Source organism: Grammomys surdaster, unplaced genomic scaffold, assembly GCF_004785775.1.
Source record: "Grammomys surdaster isolate TR1022 unplaced genomic scaffold, NIH_TR_1.0 126906, whole genome shotgun sequence".
Classification (NCBI taxonomy): domain Eukaryota; kingdom Metazoa; phylum Chordata; class Mammalia; order Rodentia; family Muridae; genus Grammomys; species Grammomys surdaster.
This window is the reverse complement of record NW_021621692.1, coordinates 2,538,639-2,558,727: the sequence shown is the minus strand read 5'-3', so window position 1 is coordinate 2,558,727 and position 20,089 is coordinate 2,538,639. Positions and strand designations below refer to the sequence as shown.

Here is a 20,089-nt window from a genome sequence, read left to right as displayed (position 1 = left end):
TAGATGATAGATAGATAGATAGATAGATAGATAGATAGATAGATAGATAGATAGATAGACAGGGAAGAGAGAAATAGGTAGATGGGTAGAAAGGAGAAGTAAGAAATGGTAACAAGGCAGATAAAGTGAAGCAAAGAAGGAAAGAAAGTTTTTGGTGTATTTTCTCACACACAGTATCTCTTCAAAAAAAATTTATTTCACATTTATCTAATACAATGTATATTTAACCCAAAGGCATTCACTAGTATTTCTTGTTTGGGACTTTCTAGTTTTTATATTTGTGTGTGAATTTTAAACTGAACAAAAAATTTGAAAACAAATATAATGTATCAGGCAACAGATTCACAAAACCTTGAGAAAATCTCAAATAGTATTGTTTTAAAAAGAAACTATAGGGCTGGAGAGATGGCTCAGTGGTTAAGAGCACTGGCTGCTCGTCCAGAGGTCCTGAGTTCAATTCCCAGCAACCACATGGTGACTTCCATCCATCTGTAATGGGATCTGAGTCCCTCTTCTGGTGTGTGTGAAATTAGCAACAATGTAATCAAATAAACTAATACTTTAAAAAAAAAAAAGAAACTATAAATCTATGTGAACCACCATATAAGGAAAAAATTTATACACATTTAGTACCAGCTCATAGATATCATATTCTCTGATTAGATTTTTATTCTTTTTTCCCCTTTGTAAAATGTCTGTTTACCGGTCTTAAATACCAAAAGGCTTATTTCTATTTTGAAACCCAACACATAAACTATTACCGAGGCTGGATATTTTTATCCTAACATTTCCTTTAACATTTTGTAGTTTTCTTTCTTTACTGAAACTCATCAGTCTGTCAATGGAATCCATATTTTTCAGTAGATATCGTCTTCTACTTATTATAGCTATTTTAAAAACCCTTACTATTATCCCAGTGTGCAAATCACATGACAAATGACCTGTACCAAGACTCAGTTTAATTATTTTTTCATGTGAGTTACATTTTCCTGTTTCTTCACATATCTCATAATTTGTACTGTATCTTGGACATAATTACATTTAAAAAACCCAGAAGACTGAAGAAAGTCATGCCAGAATGTGGGATGGCTCACTTTCTATGAGACTGCTGGTGTAGATGGCTAAATGGTTCCTCTTGAGCAAATTTCTGTGATTTAAGGGAGATACTGTGTGTGAGAAAATACACCAAAAAACTTTCTTTCCCTCTTTGCTTCATTTTATCTACCTTGTTACCATTTCTTACTTTCCCTTTCTCCCCATCTACCTATCTCTCTCTTTATCGTATTCTGTCCACCTCACAATATTGAATTATTTGAAGGTAAAATCAGGCTTTTGCATTCTGTGTGCCTTAGGATTATAACATTGATAAAGCTCTGCAGGTCTCAGTATGATGTACAGCCCACACTACCAAATCCCTCCACAGCAAGAGAAACAGCCTCTCACCATTTTCTTGTTTAAATTAATTAATAAGGCATTAACCTGATTCTCCCTGTGATGATCAATTTTGATGGTCAAGTTGATGGAATCCAGACCCTCATGGAAGCAAATTCCTAGAGATACCTGTGAGAGGTTATCTAAGTTAAGCTAATTGACATAAGAACAATGTGAAGTGTGCTATTTTCCTGGGCTGGACTGAGTAAGAAGGGGAAAGCAAGGTGAGCCCTAACATCCATTGCTCTCTTCTTCCTGGATGAAAATATGATGTGACCTGCTGCCTTCAGCTCTTCCCGCCATCATTTCCTCTAACTATCCATTCAATATACCCAGGCTAGGTCCATTTTATCTCAGTATATCACTTTCTACCTCTTGCCCCAAGAGTGACCCTCGGTGATCTGATGAGTTACACAAAGACAGACCGTATGCCTTGATGGTGAGACTTTGGAGGTGACCCTGTGCACTTAAACATGATGGTTTTCATTCCCACCCAGAGCTCTTGTGCTATGCCCACTCACTCAGTGAAGGATCCAAGGGAAAGAATCAGTAGATGATGTAAACTCACTTTGTGACTTGGACATTATGTAATTCAATTGCAGCAGACAACATGTCTGTGGGATCAGGCTGCTTTCTGCTTCTTCTTGATGCCATTGGTCCCAAGGACGAAGGCAGCTACTTTGCACTCTCATCCAGTGAGTTCAGAGTTGTTTACCACTTTGGAAATATGGAGATCAATCTCTTTAAATAGAAGAGGATATCTTTGAATTATTCTTTTCCATGTGTTCATGTGGGTATGCATGTGTGTGGTGGGTCTGGGTGTACATGTGTGTGCAAGTAAGTATAGAGATCAGAGGACAACCTTCCCAGTCATTCCTCTGGTGACTTCTAACTTTTGTTTGAGGCAGCTTTACTCATTCATCACTAAGTTTTACTCTATTCTAAACATACTGGCTAGCAAGATCCAGGGATAGAACTGTCTCTGTCTCCTATTTCATGTGCTGGGACTACAAGCAAGCATCACATGTTCTGTGTTTGGTTTTTTTGTTTTTGCTTTGTTTTGTTTTGGTTTGGTTCGGTTCGGTTCGGTTCGGTTCGGTTCGGTTTGGTTTTGTTTTTTTTTTGTTGTTGTTTTTTGTCATAATTTCCAAGGATCTGAATCCATGTCCTCACCTTTGTTAGAAAACGACTTTACCACTGAGCCATCTCCCAGACACAAATATTCTTTTTTTATTGATTTATTTATTCACTTTACATCCAAGAATCAGCCCCCCAGTCTCCTCCCAGTCCTCCCTTACATAGCTCCTCCCTCTGTTCCCTCTTCCCCTTCTCCCCCTGGGTATCACCCCTTTTGGCACATCAAGTCACTGCAGGACTAGGCACATCCTTTGCCACTAAGGCCAGACATAGGCTGCCCAGGCCAGGGGAATGGGATCCACAGGCAGTCAACAGCCTCAGGGACAGCCTCACTCCACTTGTTGGGTGACCCGTATAAAGACCAAACTGCACATTTGCCACACATGTGCAAGGGGCCTAGGTCCAACCCATGCTCACTCCCTGGTTGGTGGTTCAGCCTCTGGGAGCCCCCAAGGGTCCAGGTTAGTTGACTCTGTTGGTCTTCCCGTGGAGTTTCTGTCCTCTTCAGGTCCCTCAATCACTCACTTAACTCACAAGACTCCCCAAGCTTCATCTAATGTTTGGTTATGGGTGTCTGCATCTGTTTCCACTGGCTGATGGGGCCAATTATTCTTTCAGCATGACTTTGATCCTGTTAAAAATCCCAATGTCCTTATCCACTATGTCCGTGTTTGTGCCTCCACTTACAAGTGTGTGCTTTAAAGCTTGCTCTCAGATTTATTTGAGCATCATTTTTCTGGAGATCATCCTAGGTAGCTAGAGATGCTAGAGAATAGGCAAAAGGGCTCAATCAATTTTAAGTCTCCGTAGCAAAAACTATTATAGTTAAGCACTAGGCTTCTAACTCATTTAAAGTTATGGTTTGCAGCATGTTTACTTCCTTTACTATGTCTTCAAGGTACACGTGAATACTGTCAGGACCTGGTTTAAACACCTTTCAAACCTCTTTATGTATTTAAATTTCATTCTTTCTTTTTTTAAAAAAAAAAGTTTTATTCTTAGATAATCCAATACATCTATTCAATGTATTTTAGCTTTAATTTTTTATGTCTGCCACACTATTTACATCTTAAATAATTTAGTATTCTTTGAAGGTTTTATATATTTATACAACATGTGTTGATCATACCCACCTATCACTACCTCTCCCAATTTCTCTGCTGCTCCTTGCCCTGTCTCCCTCCCAACTTGACATCTCATTTTGTTGTTATTAATAACTTCCTTAGTCAAATCAGTGCTATGTAGATGCAAATGGGTGTGTGAGCATCCATGGGCGGAGCATGGCTGACATACCAGTAGCTGTACCAAGAATATTGACTCTCACTCCCTCTGCTGCCATCACCTGTCCATAGCTTTTCAGTCGGGGTTGGGGTTTCATGAGTCTCTCCTCCATCCACACCAGAATTTTACCAGCTTGACCTTGTGCACATAACCACAGCTACTGTGAGTCAATGTGAGTAGCAGCCACCTCAAGTCTAGAAGTCCCTTTATATTGTTTCTGTATACAAAAATATCCTTTTTAATTCCTGTATTTGTTCGATCAATGGATTTTTTTCTGCTTCTGGCTCAATGGAGTAGCCAGTGATTCTGTATTATGTATGGAGGAGTACAGAAGACAAGAGCGTTGGTAAAATGTACTCAAACAGTAGTTGCAGCAAGGCATTTCTGAAGTGGGTTTTTACTAATTGCCTCCTCTGTGTTTTGCAGAGGTTGACATCATGGGAGGAGGACAAACAGAGAGATCTGGAGACGCAGAAAGGCTTATAGAGATGGAGCAGACTCTCTCTTCAGTTACTGAAACGGAGAAGAAGATGGACGGTATGGCTCTCTGGAGACAGCAAACCTGTGCGATTGCAAAGGTTCGCCTGTTGAAGTTAAAGCACGAAAGGAAAAAGCTCTTATCTGTGTAAGTATCAGGATGCTTTTGAGCTCTCTTACGTAACATTAAAGATAACAAAGGTGGTACAAGATGAGAAAACACTCTACAAAGCTAAGTAAGTGCCATTGCTAGGTTGGTCATTGGTCCTAGCTATTATCTATTAGAAGACTAGATGGTGGAGTTTATAAGGTCTGTAAGACAATACTAAGGGAAAAGCTGAGGTGATGTAAGTTTCCTTGCATATCTCCTGCATTTCATATTCTTCTCCATGGGATATCACTGACACATTGCAAGGGATCCTTTCTCCAAGGACCCACATATCAGTGCCTCAGTCCTGATGCTGTGTGCTTATCCTACTAGCACTTGCCTAGATGTCACGGCATCCGCTAGCCTTCTTTAGTGGCAGCAACTTGCTATCCACTCCTACTCTGTACATAGCAGGGAGCATCCCTGATTTGGAGACTCGTCATCTTCCTTTACTATTACGAGATCTATGATACCTTACCCATCAATAAATGCCTTTTCTTTGACAATTACATTTTTATTGGATTTTCTGATTTATTTATATGTATGTGTGTGTACACACATATATGTGTGGGTGCACATACCTGTGCATGCATGTAGAGTCCAGAAGAGAATATCAGATGTGCATGTCTATTACTCTCTGTCTATTCTTTTGTGGGATGGAGGAAGGTTTCAAAGTAGTAAATCTGATGGCAGTATTTTAGGATTTGTTAACTTCTTTGAAACATGGAGTAAAGAAAAAAATAAAAATTATTATTAGTAATTAATGCATTTAATTGATTATATTATTAAATAACTGATAATGATTTAGAATAAATTGTAAGTTAATTAAAATATAAGTCTGGAGAATAACGAGATCGTGTGGTCATTATAGAATCGGAAACTATGGGAAGTAGATGTGAAGAAAACTGTTGGAAGAGCTGGTGATGAATTAACCAGCAGAGAGGTGGAGGATCACACAGGACTCACAAGAGATAGGCAGAGTCTGGGTGTCTGGATCGTGGAGCTGTACACCCACAAGATATGTGGTATGGGATACCCAAGGGAAGAAGAGCAAGAGAAGTGATCCAAGAGTAAAGCTACAGTTTGTCCCCTCAAATTGAGAAGTGGGAGAGGGACAAAACACTCTTAAAATATAGGCAGGGCTGGAGAGATGGGTCAGAGGTTAAGGGCACTGTCTGTTCTTCCAGAGGTCCTGAGTTCAATTCCCAACAACAACATGGTGTCTCATAACCATCTGTAATGGAATCTGATGCCCTCTTCTGGCATGCTGGTCCCCTCAGTCATTCTCCATGCTGGTGTACATGCAGATATAGTACTCATATATACACTAAATATATACATAAATAAATAAATAAATAAATAAATAAATAGATAACTCTTTTTTTAAAAACATATAGGCCAAGAGTTCCTCATTAAATGTTTGCGATTAGCAGATCAATCATAATATGCTCATGGTGACAGCTTTATTCTCTGCAGGCTCTTGATTCTGGCAGTTGGCATCTGCCCTCTTCTTTTTGAAAGTATCACAATGAAAATACTTCAAAGCACTTACACTTGGGAACTTTCCCCACATGAGTACTTCCTTGCTCCTGGACAACAGCCCCAGGGCATGCTCACTCGGTTACTGATCATCAATAAGACAGGTAATAACATATTTCCAATTCACATATGTATCTATATTTCATCCTTAAAGCGCTGAACAAGGATTTATGATGGGGAGGTTTTAAGGAAGATCAAAGGTAGCAGAATGCAGAGACAAGGGAAAGGAGAATCTACTAAAAACACACTTCATTCAAAAATACCATAAAGATATCTGGGACCTTATAGTCTCATTTTAATCGTGTAATTAAAGATAGTGTTAAGTAGTATTCTATGGTGTATATATACCACACTGTAATTATCATTCACCTGTAACTGGATACATCCATGTACAAATGATTATGAATAGTACTTTGATCAGTGATCATGTATATTTTTGTAAATATTTTTTTCATTTCTTTGGGGTATCCTCTTAGAAGTGGGATTGTTGGATCATACGATGCATATGTTTATATGCATATGTAACTCTTAAGGAGCTACCAAATTGTTTTCAAAGTAAGTGTGTGTGTGTGTGTGTGTTTGCTAGCAATGTATGTGTTCAAATCCCTACACCTCTAGGATGACTCTCATTCCTGACTTTTTATAAATATCACACGTGTCACGTGATATCTTCTGTTTTGTGTGGGTTGTTTATTTATGTGCGTGCATGTCTTTGTAAATAACAGTGTGCATGCATGAGTGTGCATTTGGAGGCCAGAGGTCAATGTTGGATGTTCCCCTCAGTCATTCTCCACCTTATTATTTAAAACTCTCTCTCAGTCATTCTCCACCTTACTAAAACTCTTTCTCATTGAAACTTGAACTCATTATGCTTCCTCTTCAATGAGCTCCAGAGATCTGACTGTCTCTGCCTGCCAATGCTGGTATGGCAAACATACACCAACACATCTGGATTTTTTGGCGGATGTTGGAGATGGAATTTAGATTATCATCTTGTTCAACAGGCACACTATTGACTGAATGATCTCCTCAGTCCTTTTTTCTCTTCTGCTCTCTATTTGTGTTTTGTTAATGGCTTGTGGTGCCGTTCTTCTTGCATGTTCACTAACTTTCTCAGAGAAATGTTCTTGGCAATTTTAGTAGATTTTCTTAAGTATACGCTTCTTCATTTTTTGCACATGCTTAGGACAGTGTCAAGAGTTACACACTGGTTGCTTATCTGGGTAGAAGCTCTGCAAAGTTACTCACCTCACCAGGCTGCCTTCCGCACCAAGGAACTGTTTGAAAATCAAATAACAATCTCGTAATAGTGAACTCTGTTTTCAGTAGTGATTAGAAATTACTGGCCACTAAAAACATCATAGCTATTCATTGCAAGATTCTAGGAGGAAAAGGCTATTTCAAGAGTCATATGGTATGAAAGAGTTTTATATATTATCACTAAATACATTTGTTGTAGTGTAAATTCCTAGAGCAACAAATTGACTTTTAATTCACCATAGCAAGGGCATTATTAAGTGGGAAAGTACATATTGCAGCACTGAGCTATAAAACCTAGCATGGACTTCTCTAGCTTTGAAATACCTAATATTTTGAATTATATCTTAGAGGCAAGCATTGACGACTTTATCCATTCTGTGGAGCGCCAGAACATAGCTTTGGAAGTCGATGCTTCTGGAGCCAGAGATGGCACAGATGACCCATCCTACAATGGAGCCATTATAGTGTCTGGCAATGAGAAGGTATGTTGGTCTTTAGTTCAGAATTTCCACCAACGTGTATAAAGATAAGATAGCCCTAAAATACTCAGGTCTCCAGCCTAAGAAAGAGAAACAAAAGCAAGTGCTGTATATTTTTTGCTTGGTGGACTTTACTCATTGATATAATATGATTCTTGCTTCTATCATGTTTGCCAACAAAACCCATGTGTGATGGCAAAATGCATACTTTATTCAAGTTAAATGTTTGATGTTATATTTGAGACCAGGAAATTCATATTTCCCTTTATAGATTTTATACCATATAAATCTTAGAAATGCTGTTTTGTCTATGACAATAAATACTTTAAAACATGATTCTAGCCCTAAGCAAGACAGCTGGCAGATCAAATACATGGTTTTGTTTTATTTCAAACATGCCTTGTTTTACATACGCCACGGTTTGCTTTTATTTACACAGCATTTTTTGTTTATTTTTGAGATTGCAATTTGCTCACAGCATTTGTGGGATTCTTTTGTTATTATCTGAAACCATTTTTTAAAAATGTCATTAGAGTTGGAAGTGTAGCTCATTGGTGAGTGCTCGACTCCCATAATATGAGGCTGGTGGGTATGAGCCCCATATCAAGAAACAACCACATCATCGTAACTTAAAATCCCAAATTTGACTTCCTTTAGGAAAAGGCGAAGATCTTTGATAATTAGGAGATTTTGTTTGTTATATTTTAGGACCACAGCTTTTCGTTTGCATGCAATACCAAGAGACTGAACTGTTTCCCGGTTCTTATGGACATCCTTAGCAATGGGCTACTTGGAATGGTTAAACCATCAGCCCGAATCCGAACCGACAGAAGCACTTATTTCGAGGTAAGTTCAAGTCCGCTGGAGCATCCTCCCAGATCATCTTTTAACGTCCTGGAATCACAGTCTTTTGGAGTCCACTAAAACCATAGCCAGGACTTGGATTTGCATGGGCTTCTGTGGCTTTGGAAAAGCAGGGCCTTTCAAGACCTCTGGGCTTTAAAAGATGCAAAGAAAACATTCTCCAAAGGGGAGAAGAGAGGACAAAAGTGAGAGTGTACAACATTGTAATCAATATGAATAAATGAACAAACAGAATGAAATAAAGAAGGGGATGGGAGGGAGGGCAGGGAAGAGGGGGCAGACTCATTACTTTTATAAATGCTGCTGAAGAAAGAAATCTGGACAAAGCTCAGATGGGAATTTCAGACTATCCTCATTAGAATTACTCCAGGTTCTGCCAGAAATATTAACTCCCTTGGCCTACCTTAGACCTATTATACTGGCTTCTCCAACTACAGAGCAAAGGAAAAAATATTCCACTTCTCAGCCTGGAAGCCATGGCAGCTATGGGTGCCTAGGAGGCAGAGACAGGGGATTCCCCAGGAAGCTGCTAAGTAGTCAAGTTGTATTTGTGTTCTAATGAGTGACCCTGCCTCAATATGTAACATGCAGAAAGAATGGGAAACATCCATGTTATCCTCTTCCCTCTGCCCATACCTACACACATGCAAGCATGTATATACCATACACATGGACAAAAAAAAATGTATTTCTAACCCAAGGCCTGGGCAATTGAGCATAGACAGCCCTTCGTATTTAGAAACTGGGCAACCATCTTTTGGAAAGATTCTTTAATATATTTCTCCCTCTTACAGATTTAGGGAACATTGCATTTTCAAAAATATTTTTTATTTAATTTCTGAACAGATTTTTATATAGTGTTTTCCCTAAATGCATGTCTGTGTACCACTTGTGTGCTCCCTAAAGCCAGAAGAGGGAATCGGATCCTCTGAAACTGGAGGTACAGATGATTGTGAGCCATCTTGTGCGTGCTGGGAATAGAGCCTGGGTCCTTAAGTACCTGGGACCCAGGGATAAGCCCTGGACACAGTAACCGCTTACTAACTTACTTCCTAAACACATAAATTAATATCTGAGATCAACATTGACTCTTTCCCATTCAGCTCTCTGGCTTCATGGCTGTAGTTAAACATATGTTTAATCAAGCAATGGCTGTGTGTATCTTAAAGTGATGATGGCTTTGTGTTTGATGAGAGTTCATGCATCTCCTTTTCTTGAAGGGAGTTGCAGTGGCTACAACCAACAGCATTTTACGTGGCTCTTTCACATCCCCTCCTCACACTCCATCTCTACTTTGGGATCACCAACCAGTTCTGATCTGGCCTCCTGAAGTGCCTACTATTTGATATGGTTCTTGAGCCCAGCTAACATATTTGAGATATTTAAAGATCAGTTGGGAAACTGAGGATGTCAGCTCTGACTTAACATGTATTTACCTAACATCACATTAAATCATAGAATGAATGACACAAAAATATATTGTTAATAATTCCCAACTGTGTAATGTTTTTGATTGATGCATGCTCCTGGAATAAGTTTCTTAACTGGCCAGTTTTGAACATGAAGTGAAGGCGTCTAAAGTCAATCTTACAAACTGGAAGGACCATGAAAAGTTTGGAGATCCACACAGACACCCAAGACATACAATCAATTTAGGATTTTTAAAATTTGGGCCAGGAAAAGAAAGTCAGAATTTGTTCACTCAGCTTTTCCTTTTCAGAACAGAATTGCTGCGCCTTTTGAATACCTGGGGAAGACTGCATTCTGGCTGACTCTGATCTCCGCCTGCCCTCCTTATATCGCCATGAGCAGCATCACAGACTATAAGGTAATAATAAATTATGAGTAACTAGAACCTGAGTTACTTTCTAAATTAGAAGCTGAAAGTATAGTGACTGCATGGACACACACATACACACACACGCACATGATGCAGTTTTTAACTAATAAGTTTAAATAATTCCATGTGTTAACGAAGTACAGTCATGCAGCTACACGAAATGAAATGCAAAACGGAAAAGTAAAAACAGTGGCTGACATTGTGAGTGATCAGAGAAGTGAGACTCTTTTACCCAAAATGGGTTTTGGTTCAAAGGACTGGCATGAACCAGTCTCTGCTGTTGGAAAACCAAAACTCTCATGCAAGCTGGTCCCTAGATGCCCATCCAGATATAAATTGATAAACAAATTCTAGATGACCATGAATACAATAGAATATCTATCAGAATAAGTATTTTAAAACTTCCAACGTTTAAATGACAGTTTGTAAATTCCAACTTATACTGTTTTTCTGATTCAAATGATTCTTGGCTGTCTATAATTTATAGAATATAAAATATATCAACTGTATATTATACAATTATGTATTAGTATTTGTATATATTATATGCAATAGCTAGAAATTACTGAGTATAGAATGTAAGTATAATCACATATGTGGTGTATAGCATATGTAATTATATTTATCATATAATTATTTCTGTTATAGATAGTATTTTAAATTACTAAGAGGTCTGAGGTATAGCTTAGTTGATAGAGTGGTTGCTTACTCTGCGTGAAGTCCTGGGTTTAGTCCTCAGGACTACATAAAATCAAATATAACAGCTTCAGAAGGATCTTGCACTGTGAATTTAAGACTGGCCCAGGCTATATTAGACCCTGTCTCAAAAAAATACACTTAAATCAAGTCACTTACATAGTATTACATACACATTTTATATGTGCAGTTTTACAGTTGTATAGACAATGAGAAATGGGTTGCTCGATAGATAAGCCTTCCATTCCATTCACACACCCAGCCCTGTAAGTCCCTGCCCACTCATGGTGGTGTTTGAGTATAGGAAGTCTTCTTCGTGTACCTCCCAGATATTTGATGAACCTCAGCGTGACTTTCACCAAAGCAGCTGATTGGTAGCTACATCTGTCAATCATCTACACATCTCATCCTGGGTAGTACACTATATCACTACAGTCCAGAGTTGTTATAAAAAAAAAACACCTCCACATTAAATATTCATTAAATCAATCTACATTTCCTTAAAATTCAAGCTGAAGTCACACTTTGTGTCTCTGCTCTCTTCTGGACAGAACAAAGCCTGGTTCCAACTGCGGGTCTCCGGCCTCTTCCCTTCAGCTTACTGGTTCGGGCAGGCACTGGTGGACATTCCCCTGTACTGCTTTGTCTTCCTCTTCATGTCCTTAATGGACTACCTTTTACGCTTCCCAGATAATAAGTTTTCTATTATAAGTCACGTCATACAAGTAAGTACAAAAATTTATAAATGCAAACTGCTTTCACGGGCAATGCTTTCTTTGCCAGGTGCTAACTATAAGGTTCCGGGCTGGTGAGATGGCTCAGTGGTTTAAGAGCACCGACTGCCTTTCGGTGGGTCATGATTTCAAATCCCAGCAACCAATGGCGGCTCACAACCATCTGTAATGAGATCTGATACCCTCATATGGGCATCTGAAGACAGATACAGTGTACTTTGGGTTGGGGGGGGAGGGGGTGGGCGGAGCGGGGGCGGAGTGGGGGGTGTGGGGGGGGGATGAGCAGGGCCAGAGCAAGGGAAGGGGCAGGGGAGAGACTGTTCCAGACAGTGTTTTCCTATCTCGCATTTGTCTCTCTCTGAGACTCACACTCCTGTTGTTTTTAGATCCCATGTTCTGTTGGTTATGCCATATCCCTGATCTTCTTAACATACGTGATTTCATTCATTTCTCGCAAGGGGAAAAAAAACAGCGGCATTTGGTCACTTGGCTTCTATATTGTAAGTATGTTACATTTATTGTACATATGCAATATAAACTTCTAAGCTAATACTTTATGACTTAGGTAAAGTAGTCGTTAATATTTTCAATCCCAATTATTTACATTTGCCTCAAGAATAGATAGCTTTAGAAATCTGCACTTTTCCCCTAGCCTATTTCTTCTGTACTTGTCTTTCATTAAAAGATCACGTTGTTTTTAAAACTATAAAATATTGATTTAGAAGGAGAAAATCAGAAGATCATCTGCATGTTCCCTGAAAGTGAAGTGATTAAAAAGACCTCTGCAATTTGCCATACTACAGATTCTGTTACTGGTATCGTTAAAAGTAGAAACTACTGGGGTTGGAAAGGTGGCTCTGCCGTTAAGAACACTTGCTGCTCTTGTTGAGGACCCAAGTTCGGTTCCCAGCATCCACATCAAGTGACTCACAATCCCCTGTGAGTCTAGTTCTAGGCGATCTGATGCCCTCTTCTGGCTTTCATACACAGTGCACTCGTGTGTGTGTGTGTGTGTGTGTGTGTGTGTGTGTGTGTGTGTAAACACACATATACACACAAATAAATTAATTAAATTAATTAGAAAAAGCAGAAACTACTTTTTCAAACCCCTTAGAGGATCAATCCCACAAAGCCACATTTTTGTCTAAATCACACACACACACACACACACACACACACAAATGTAGTATATGAACATAGTCATTTCCAGTGATTTCATGATGGCAAAGAGTAAATTTTATTCATTAAGCAAATTTTCTTGACATCTATAGTGTGCTGCAAATAAAGGCCAGTTGCAAGAAAAAATAGATTGTGTCATCCCTGACAGAGCTATAAAAGATTACAGTTTATAATCAACAATTTATTAAACTCATCATAATAAAAATGATCTACATTCTTTTCCATCTTAGGTGTCTATTAGACAATAAAGCAATAGTAGCTATAGTAAGTTCTATGAAAATAGTCAGTAGGGCTGTTTAAGAAGATGGAAGCAGAAATTTCATTTTAAAAGTAAAACCTAGGACCGGGGAGGTGGGTTGGTGTGTGAATGTTTGCTATGCATGAGAACCTAGTTTAGATTCCCTACACCCAGGCTTGAAAAGAGAGAGAGATGGCTACTTCTGTGACTGTAGCCCCAGTGCTGGAGAATGCAGATGGGTAGATGCTCTGGGCTCATTGGCTAATCAACCTAGCAAAATGATGACCTTTGTTTTTGTCATGCTCAGGCTCAAGCAAACCCACACATGCAAATGTACACACACATACACCACACAAATACACACATACCACATATACACACATACAAACACCATAGACACATGCATACATATACCACCCACAGCACATACACACACTACACATACACCACACACATACACACAAACCGCACACATACACACACCCCACCACACACCATGCACACACCACACACATATCACACACACCACACACACAACACACACGTGACATACCCACACATATACCACATACACACTGCATACACACACACCACACACACTACATATATACACCACACACACATGCACACATATACCTGCCGGGAGCCAGCCCCGGCTTGGTGGGAGGAGAAGGTGATCTTTCTTCTCCTCATGTCGGTTCTTCTTGAGGCAGCCGAGGGGGATAGGAATTGGAAGAGCGTCGGAGGGGGTAAGACTTGGTCTTACGAGATTCGGGGTAAAGCCTTGGGCTTTACGAGATATTTAAGGTTGCTGCCTAATAGGGTTTACTTCTCTACGTTACTGTTGCTAAAGTTTAATTACTAGTCTACTGTAGCTGACCTGCTATCTGTTTGATCCTCTGAGGCCAGAAACTGCAGTTTCTGGCACTAGCACCTCCGCCCAGGGACAGCAGAGAATTAGGCAAATATCCTTAGTACTCTCTCTGCAAGCACTGCCAGGCTCTAACTTAGGTCTGTTGGTTTGAGGTCGCAGGATTAAAAGACACTTAAAGAAGTTATTGTAGTTTATTACTAAGTATAAAAAGTTTCCTATGAAAGCTAGCTGAGAGACAAAATAGGGAAAGGTAAAAAATTCTAACAAAGGAAAAATTCTGAGTGGAGAGAATCTAAGCAGGGATGAAAGAAGAGAGGAGAGAGAAGAGAGAGAATGAGAGAGAAACTGAAGAGAAGAGAAGAGAAGAGAAGAGAAGAGAAGAGAAGAGAAGAGAAGAGAAGAGAAGAGAAGAGAAGAGAAGAGAAGAGAAGAGAAGAGGAGTGAGAAAGAGAAAGTGAGTCGCTAATGAACGTCCCTTTGTCTTTTACATCATTCCGAGTACCTGATCACATGTTACAAAGTTCATCACAAGCTCACACCAACATTCAAATCATAAATTGAAATAGAAGTTTACAACAGAGAATGTTTATATGCATATCCATTAGGAGTAATTATCTGACTAAACATCCATCACCTGTCTAGCTCCACAGGTTCATTGAAGGTTTAAAACTATAACTAAGAAATCAGTGAAGTTTTATATAGATAAACCCAGGCAATATTTTCTCTTCTGTCCTAGCACCTATAATAAATCGTGAGTTCCCTTTTAGTGACCTTTGGTTAATTGTTTTACAACCACTTTGGAATGTGCTCTGAGCAAGAGAGAGTCTGGTTACTATCTAAGTGCTGTTAACTGATGACACTTTGGAGACTGGCAGAGTTCTCATAGCATTTTTGACTATCAGAAAGGGACTTAATAGCAGTCTTACTATAAAAGAGCTTAATAATCATTGATATAATTTTAGGAATTCTTATAGGATCATCATTAAGACTTAAGAAGTCGTCTATTTGTCTATATAGCATCACTACGAGACAGTACATCTTCGTGGGTCTGCAGAGATCTGCTCCAAAGGGAGCTATTGCTTAGTGATTGTTATGTATGTTTAATAATAATAACAATAATAAGAAAAGCATATTCATAGCAGGATCTTTCCTAAAATATGTCCAGCATAGCCTTGCTGATGTGGCACACTTGTTGCAGATAATAATCCGAGGCAACCACTTCAGGATGATCAACTGCTAATTATTAGCTTGTCCTATTATGGCTCCTGACATATACCACACACACCACACACATATGACATACACACACACCATATACACATATATACCACGCACACACCACTCATACACAACACAGGCACACACACCACATACACACAGCATGCACACACACACACGCACACAGACACACACACTATACACACACCACATACCAAAAATGGAGAAATGAAATTTGGAGAACATACAATGGTGCGATTTAGAACATAAGAGATCAATATGATCCTAGAGGGGGAGGCCACCCAGCTTCTCTCAGGAGCTCGTGACAGTTTGCAGTACAGATGATGAATGCAAGAAATAAGCTATGAAGAATACTCTAGCAACTGTGCAAACTCTGGAAGTGACAAAAATGTTCAGGAGGTCATCACACATTGTTTTAAAAGAAAAACATGAAGGGTTTCATATGCTTATAATTTTTTTATTGCCAGAATTTCATCATTTTAGCATTTCTGCCTATTTTTCTCCACTGGTATAGCTAACAACAACAACAGCAAAAAATCTGTTGCTATTGTTGCTGTCAGTTTTTTTCCAGTCAAATATAAATTTCAAATTAATGCTTCTCCTAGTCTAAATTTGATCTCCAGAAGAAACACATGCCAGTTTCTCCCCCTTATCCATAGTTTTTTATATATTAACATAATATTTTATGTAGCAGATTCTAGGTTTATCTCGTGATGGTTCTCAGAAGGAGGTCTAGGCTAAAGCAATTTTCCTAAGTTTTTAAATAGCAGAGGATGTTCATGAAAACACACTCCTTTCCTTTTGAATGGGGAAGTCAGAGTTGAAATTTGGAACGATGGACTGCCACCTCTTCCTCCCATGTGCGTATCTAGATTTAAAGATACAATGTGTGCCATGGCGTGTATGAGACAGTGAGGGACATGACATCATCACAAAATGCATTGCTTTGTGTGCTGACTTTTTAAATTAATTTACAGAAGTAAAAAGGAAAGTTGGACTGTGTTATCTTCATCATGAGACCTCTCGATCTGAAAAGATGAAAGTTTAGAGCAACTAACATGTATGTTTGTACTCCCTCTAGATCACCATGTTCTCAGTGCTTGCGATGTTGCTGGATTTCACCGGGGGCGGTATACTGTATAGCATCATCTTTTTAATACCACCATCCACTCTGATTGGATGTTTGATCTTATCTATGCATGTAAGTAAGACTACTATCTAGCATCCTGGAACTCGTGACTGTTTATAAAAGTTTGACTTCTTCGTAGGTCTCTAGAACTTGCAGAACATGCATGAGGTTTCCAGTGGATTTTTCTCCCAGATGGGACAAGTGTGTTCTGCTTGACGTTTAGTAGAACAGCTGATCCCTGGTTAACACACGGGGATGGGTGGGAAACAGAACTGTGTTCACAGTCATTTTATGCCTTTCGTGTTTCTAGGCTTACTTAGCTTAGAATGGATGTGGATAAAATGATGTTAAGCTTCGTGATTTGGGGGGGTTGGAGAAGCATCCTATATAAATAAATTCCCTTCTTTGTATATGATATCTATGCCTCTGTAAGAAGAAGAAAGTTGCCGGGCATAGGAAAGAGGTATCAATGAGGTGTAAGAATGGAAAAGAAGAATCGTGCAAGAAGCAAGGGGCATAGGAAGTGTCTGGAGTCTGTGGAATAAAGCTGAAAGTAGGCCTCTCATCATTTGAGGAGGCCGCCTCAACATAACCCAGATCCTCTCTCACCCAGTGATCAATGAAACTCATTGCTTCAGATGAAATCTCTTAGGTCAGGGATACCAGCTCTCCAGTGCACATGTCAGAGTGAACACTTGCCTGAAATTTCTAGTACACTTGGGAAAATGTCACTGAGACTGTTTAGGGCCAATTCATATTCCTTTTTGTTTGGGTTTTGTTGTTGTTGTTGTTGATGATGATGTTCATTTGTTTGTTTTGTTTGTTGGTTGGTTGGTTGGTTTTTTCTTTTTTTATTGGATATTCTATTTATTTACATTTCAGATGCCATCCCCTTTCCCCATTTCCCCTCCCTAGAAACCCCATATCCCATCCCCCTTTCTCCTTTTTGCTTTTATACCAGTTTAATTACATGCAAATATTAAGGTCAGTTCTAGGTTGAGGAACTAGCAATACAATAGATGCAAATAGTCGAGGAACAAGCAAGGCAATAGACAAAATTCCGTGAACACTCCCACAATCACTGTTTCTAAGGGCTTATCAGGATGACCAAAATATCTGAGCCAACTTCCCTGTCCTAGCCCAAAGTCATTTTCATGTCTGAAGCCTACTTACTAGCCTAAGATTTAGATGATTCCTGCCTGAAATTACTTCTTTGTTTTAGCCTAAGATTTAGATTCCTGCCTGAAATTACTTCTTTGTTCTAGCCTAATGTCAGATTCCTGCCTGACGCCCCCCCCCCTTTTTTTTTGTCCTTGGCCCATGTCAGATTCTTGCCAAGCAGCCCCAAAAGCTCTCCATCTCTCCCACTTTTTATTTCATAAACAAGACTGAGCCCATCTTAGGTTGTTCTGCCAAGAATTCCTTCCTTACCTGTCATGGATCCCATTACAGATGGTTGTGAGCCAACACGTGGTTGCTGGGAGTTAAACTCAGGACCTTTGGCAAAGCAGTCCAAGCTTTTAACTGCTGAGCCATCTCTCCAGCCCAATTCGTATTCCTAACAATAAAAAAAAAAAAACCTGTGAGATGAAATTTTCCTATTTAACTACTTTTTTTTTTCTTTTCTAGCTTATCATATATCGAGTCTTTGAAGAAGCACCACTTGTAGAGCCATTCCTGGTATTCCTTGTTGTAAGAATGTGTTCTTTCTACTGGGTTCTAAAACATACTCAACAATGTTAACTCAATGACGTGCCGTATTTTTACTAATGTAGAGACAAAATTTTCATAATACATACAAATATGATTATGTGAGGTCAGAGACAACTATCTTTATAAAGATTAACTGACAAGATAGTTACTTGCCAAATATTAACAACATTTGTACCTGTGATGGAAAAAATTATAGCCCATAATTATAGCTAATTTGTAATGAAAATGAATGATTTCCAAATGGGACAAGGAAGGTGTTGGAAATTTAAATTGTTATTGAATATAATTCTTGTCAAGAATTATTCCTAGTTCACTTCATACTAAGACAATGATCGTTTCATGCTTTCTAATGCACTTCTCTCTCTCTCTCTCTCTCTCTCTCTCTCTCTCTCTCTCTCTCTCTCTCCTCCAGCCTTTCCTTCATGTTTTCGTTCTTATTTTTACCCTTCGATGTCTGGAATGGAAGTGTGGAAAGAAAACCATGAGGAAGGATCCCATCTTTAGGTAGGAAGAAATCAAACTGGAGGTTATTTTGTTCATCTGTCAATATTCTGGTTTTTTTTCTTTCACACATAAACAAGCCAATTAATAACCCTAAGCTACTGTGTTAGTATAGACTGTAGCAGAAGGATGTACTGATGCTAACACAGAGGCTCAGATACACAAGCCAAAAAAGACAATGATGCAGAGGCAGAAACTCTGCTGACAGGAAAGTCTCTGACAGGGCATGCAGTGCAACACTGGAGACAGTGCAATGGGGCTGGATCTAAAAAGCTATTGATTTGAATAGAAAGGTAGTTAAAAGAATGCTGCCATTGGTCCCTGTACATTGGCAGAATGTATTTTGGATCAAAGGTTTTGTGGGTGGATTGCTGTCCTTATCCCTCCCCTGAGAGTCCTGTCTGACTACAAGAAGTGGCCTCTTTGAGATACATGTAGCCCACTGCTAGGAATCTCAGCTAGAGTCACCCCCTTATATCCTCTGGGGCCTCCCCCATCCCAGGTCTCAGGCATGTTCTAGAGATTTCCTCCCGTCATTGCTGGTCTTCCTTCTCTCTCCCCTGCTCTCCCTACATATGACCTCTACCACCCTGCCCCACTCCCTTCCCCATCTCCTCTTATACCCAGTTCTCTCCTTCCATCAACCTCCAATATCTATTGTTTTCCCCCTTCTGAGAAAGATTCAACCGTCCTCCCTTGGGCTCTCCTTGTTATTTGGCTTCTTTGGGTCTATTGATTATAACATGGTTCTCCTGTGCTTTATGGCTAATATCCACTTATAAATGAGTACATATCATGCATCACTCCCAGGAGCCTCCCCCATCCCAAATCTCCAGATAGTCCCCCCCAAATGATTTCCATTCTCTCTCCCAGCCCTTTCCTGTTCCCCTCCTCACACCTGATTCCATCCCCTTTCTGCTCCTCACCCTCTCTCCTAACCCAGTTCCCTCCCTTGGGCCCTCTAGTTTCTTTGGGTCTGTGGATTGTAGCATGGATATCCTTTCTTTTATGGCTAATGTCCACTTGTAAGTGAGTACATACCATGTTAGTCTTTCCAGGCCAGGTTACTTCACTATGGCTTTAATGGTGTGGAATTATGTATTTCATGTATTTTCTTGAGTATAGTTAGCTTTATTGGGTTGGAGTTTTCCTTCTAGTATCCTCTGTAGGGCTGGTTTAGTGGAAATGTATTGTTTAAATTTGATTTTGTCATGGAATATCGTGGTTCCTCCATCTATGGTATTTGAAAGTTTTGCTGGGTATAATATTCTGAGATGACATCTGTGGTCTCTTAGGATTTGCAAGACCTCTGTCTGTGCGGGGCGCGCGT

At 39.5% G+C, this 20,089-nt stretch overlaps 1 protein-coding gene across 1 annotated transcript in view; it reads left to right on the top strand.

Annotated features, from left to right (window-relative positions):
• LOC114615574 (ATP-binding cassette sub-family A member 8-B) overlaps positions 1-20,089 on the top strand; it is a 74,311-nt gene that overhangs the window by 41,708 nt on the left and 12,514 nt on the right. Inside the window, exons 19-28 of the mRNA XM_028761269.1 lie at positions 4,276-4,474; positions 5,951-6,117; positions 7,622-7,755; positions 8,461-8,598; positions 10,337-10,444; positions 11,704-11,877; positions 12,273-12,386; positions 16,498-16,617; positions 18,175-18,237; positions 18,671-18,762. Coding sequence (XP_028617102.1) covers positions 4,276-4,474; positions 5,951-6,117; positions 7,622-7,755; positions 8,461-8,598; positions 10,337-10,444; positions 11,704-11,877; positions 12,273-12,386; positions 16,498-16,617; positions 18,175-18,237; positions 18,671-18,762 — 1,309 coding nt within the window. The remainder of the gene's footprint in view (positions 1-4,275; positions 4,475-5,950; positions 6,118-7,621; positions 7,756-8,460; positions 8,599-10,336; positions 10,445-11,703; positions 11,878-12,272; positions 12,387-16,497; positions 16,618-18,174; positions 18,238-18,670; positions 18,763-20,089) is intronic.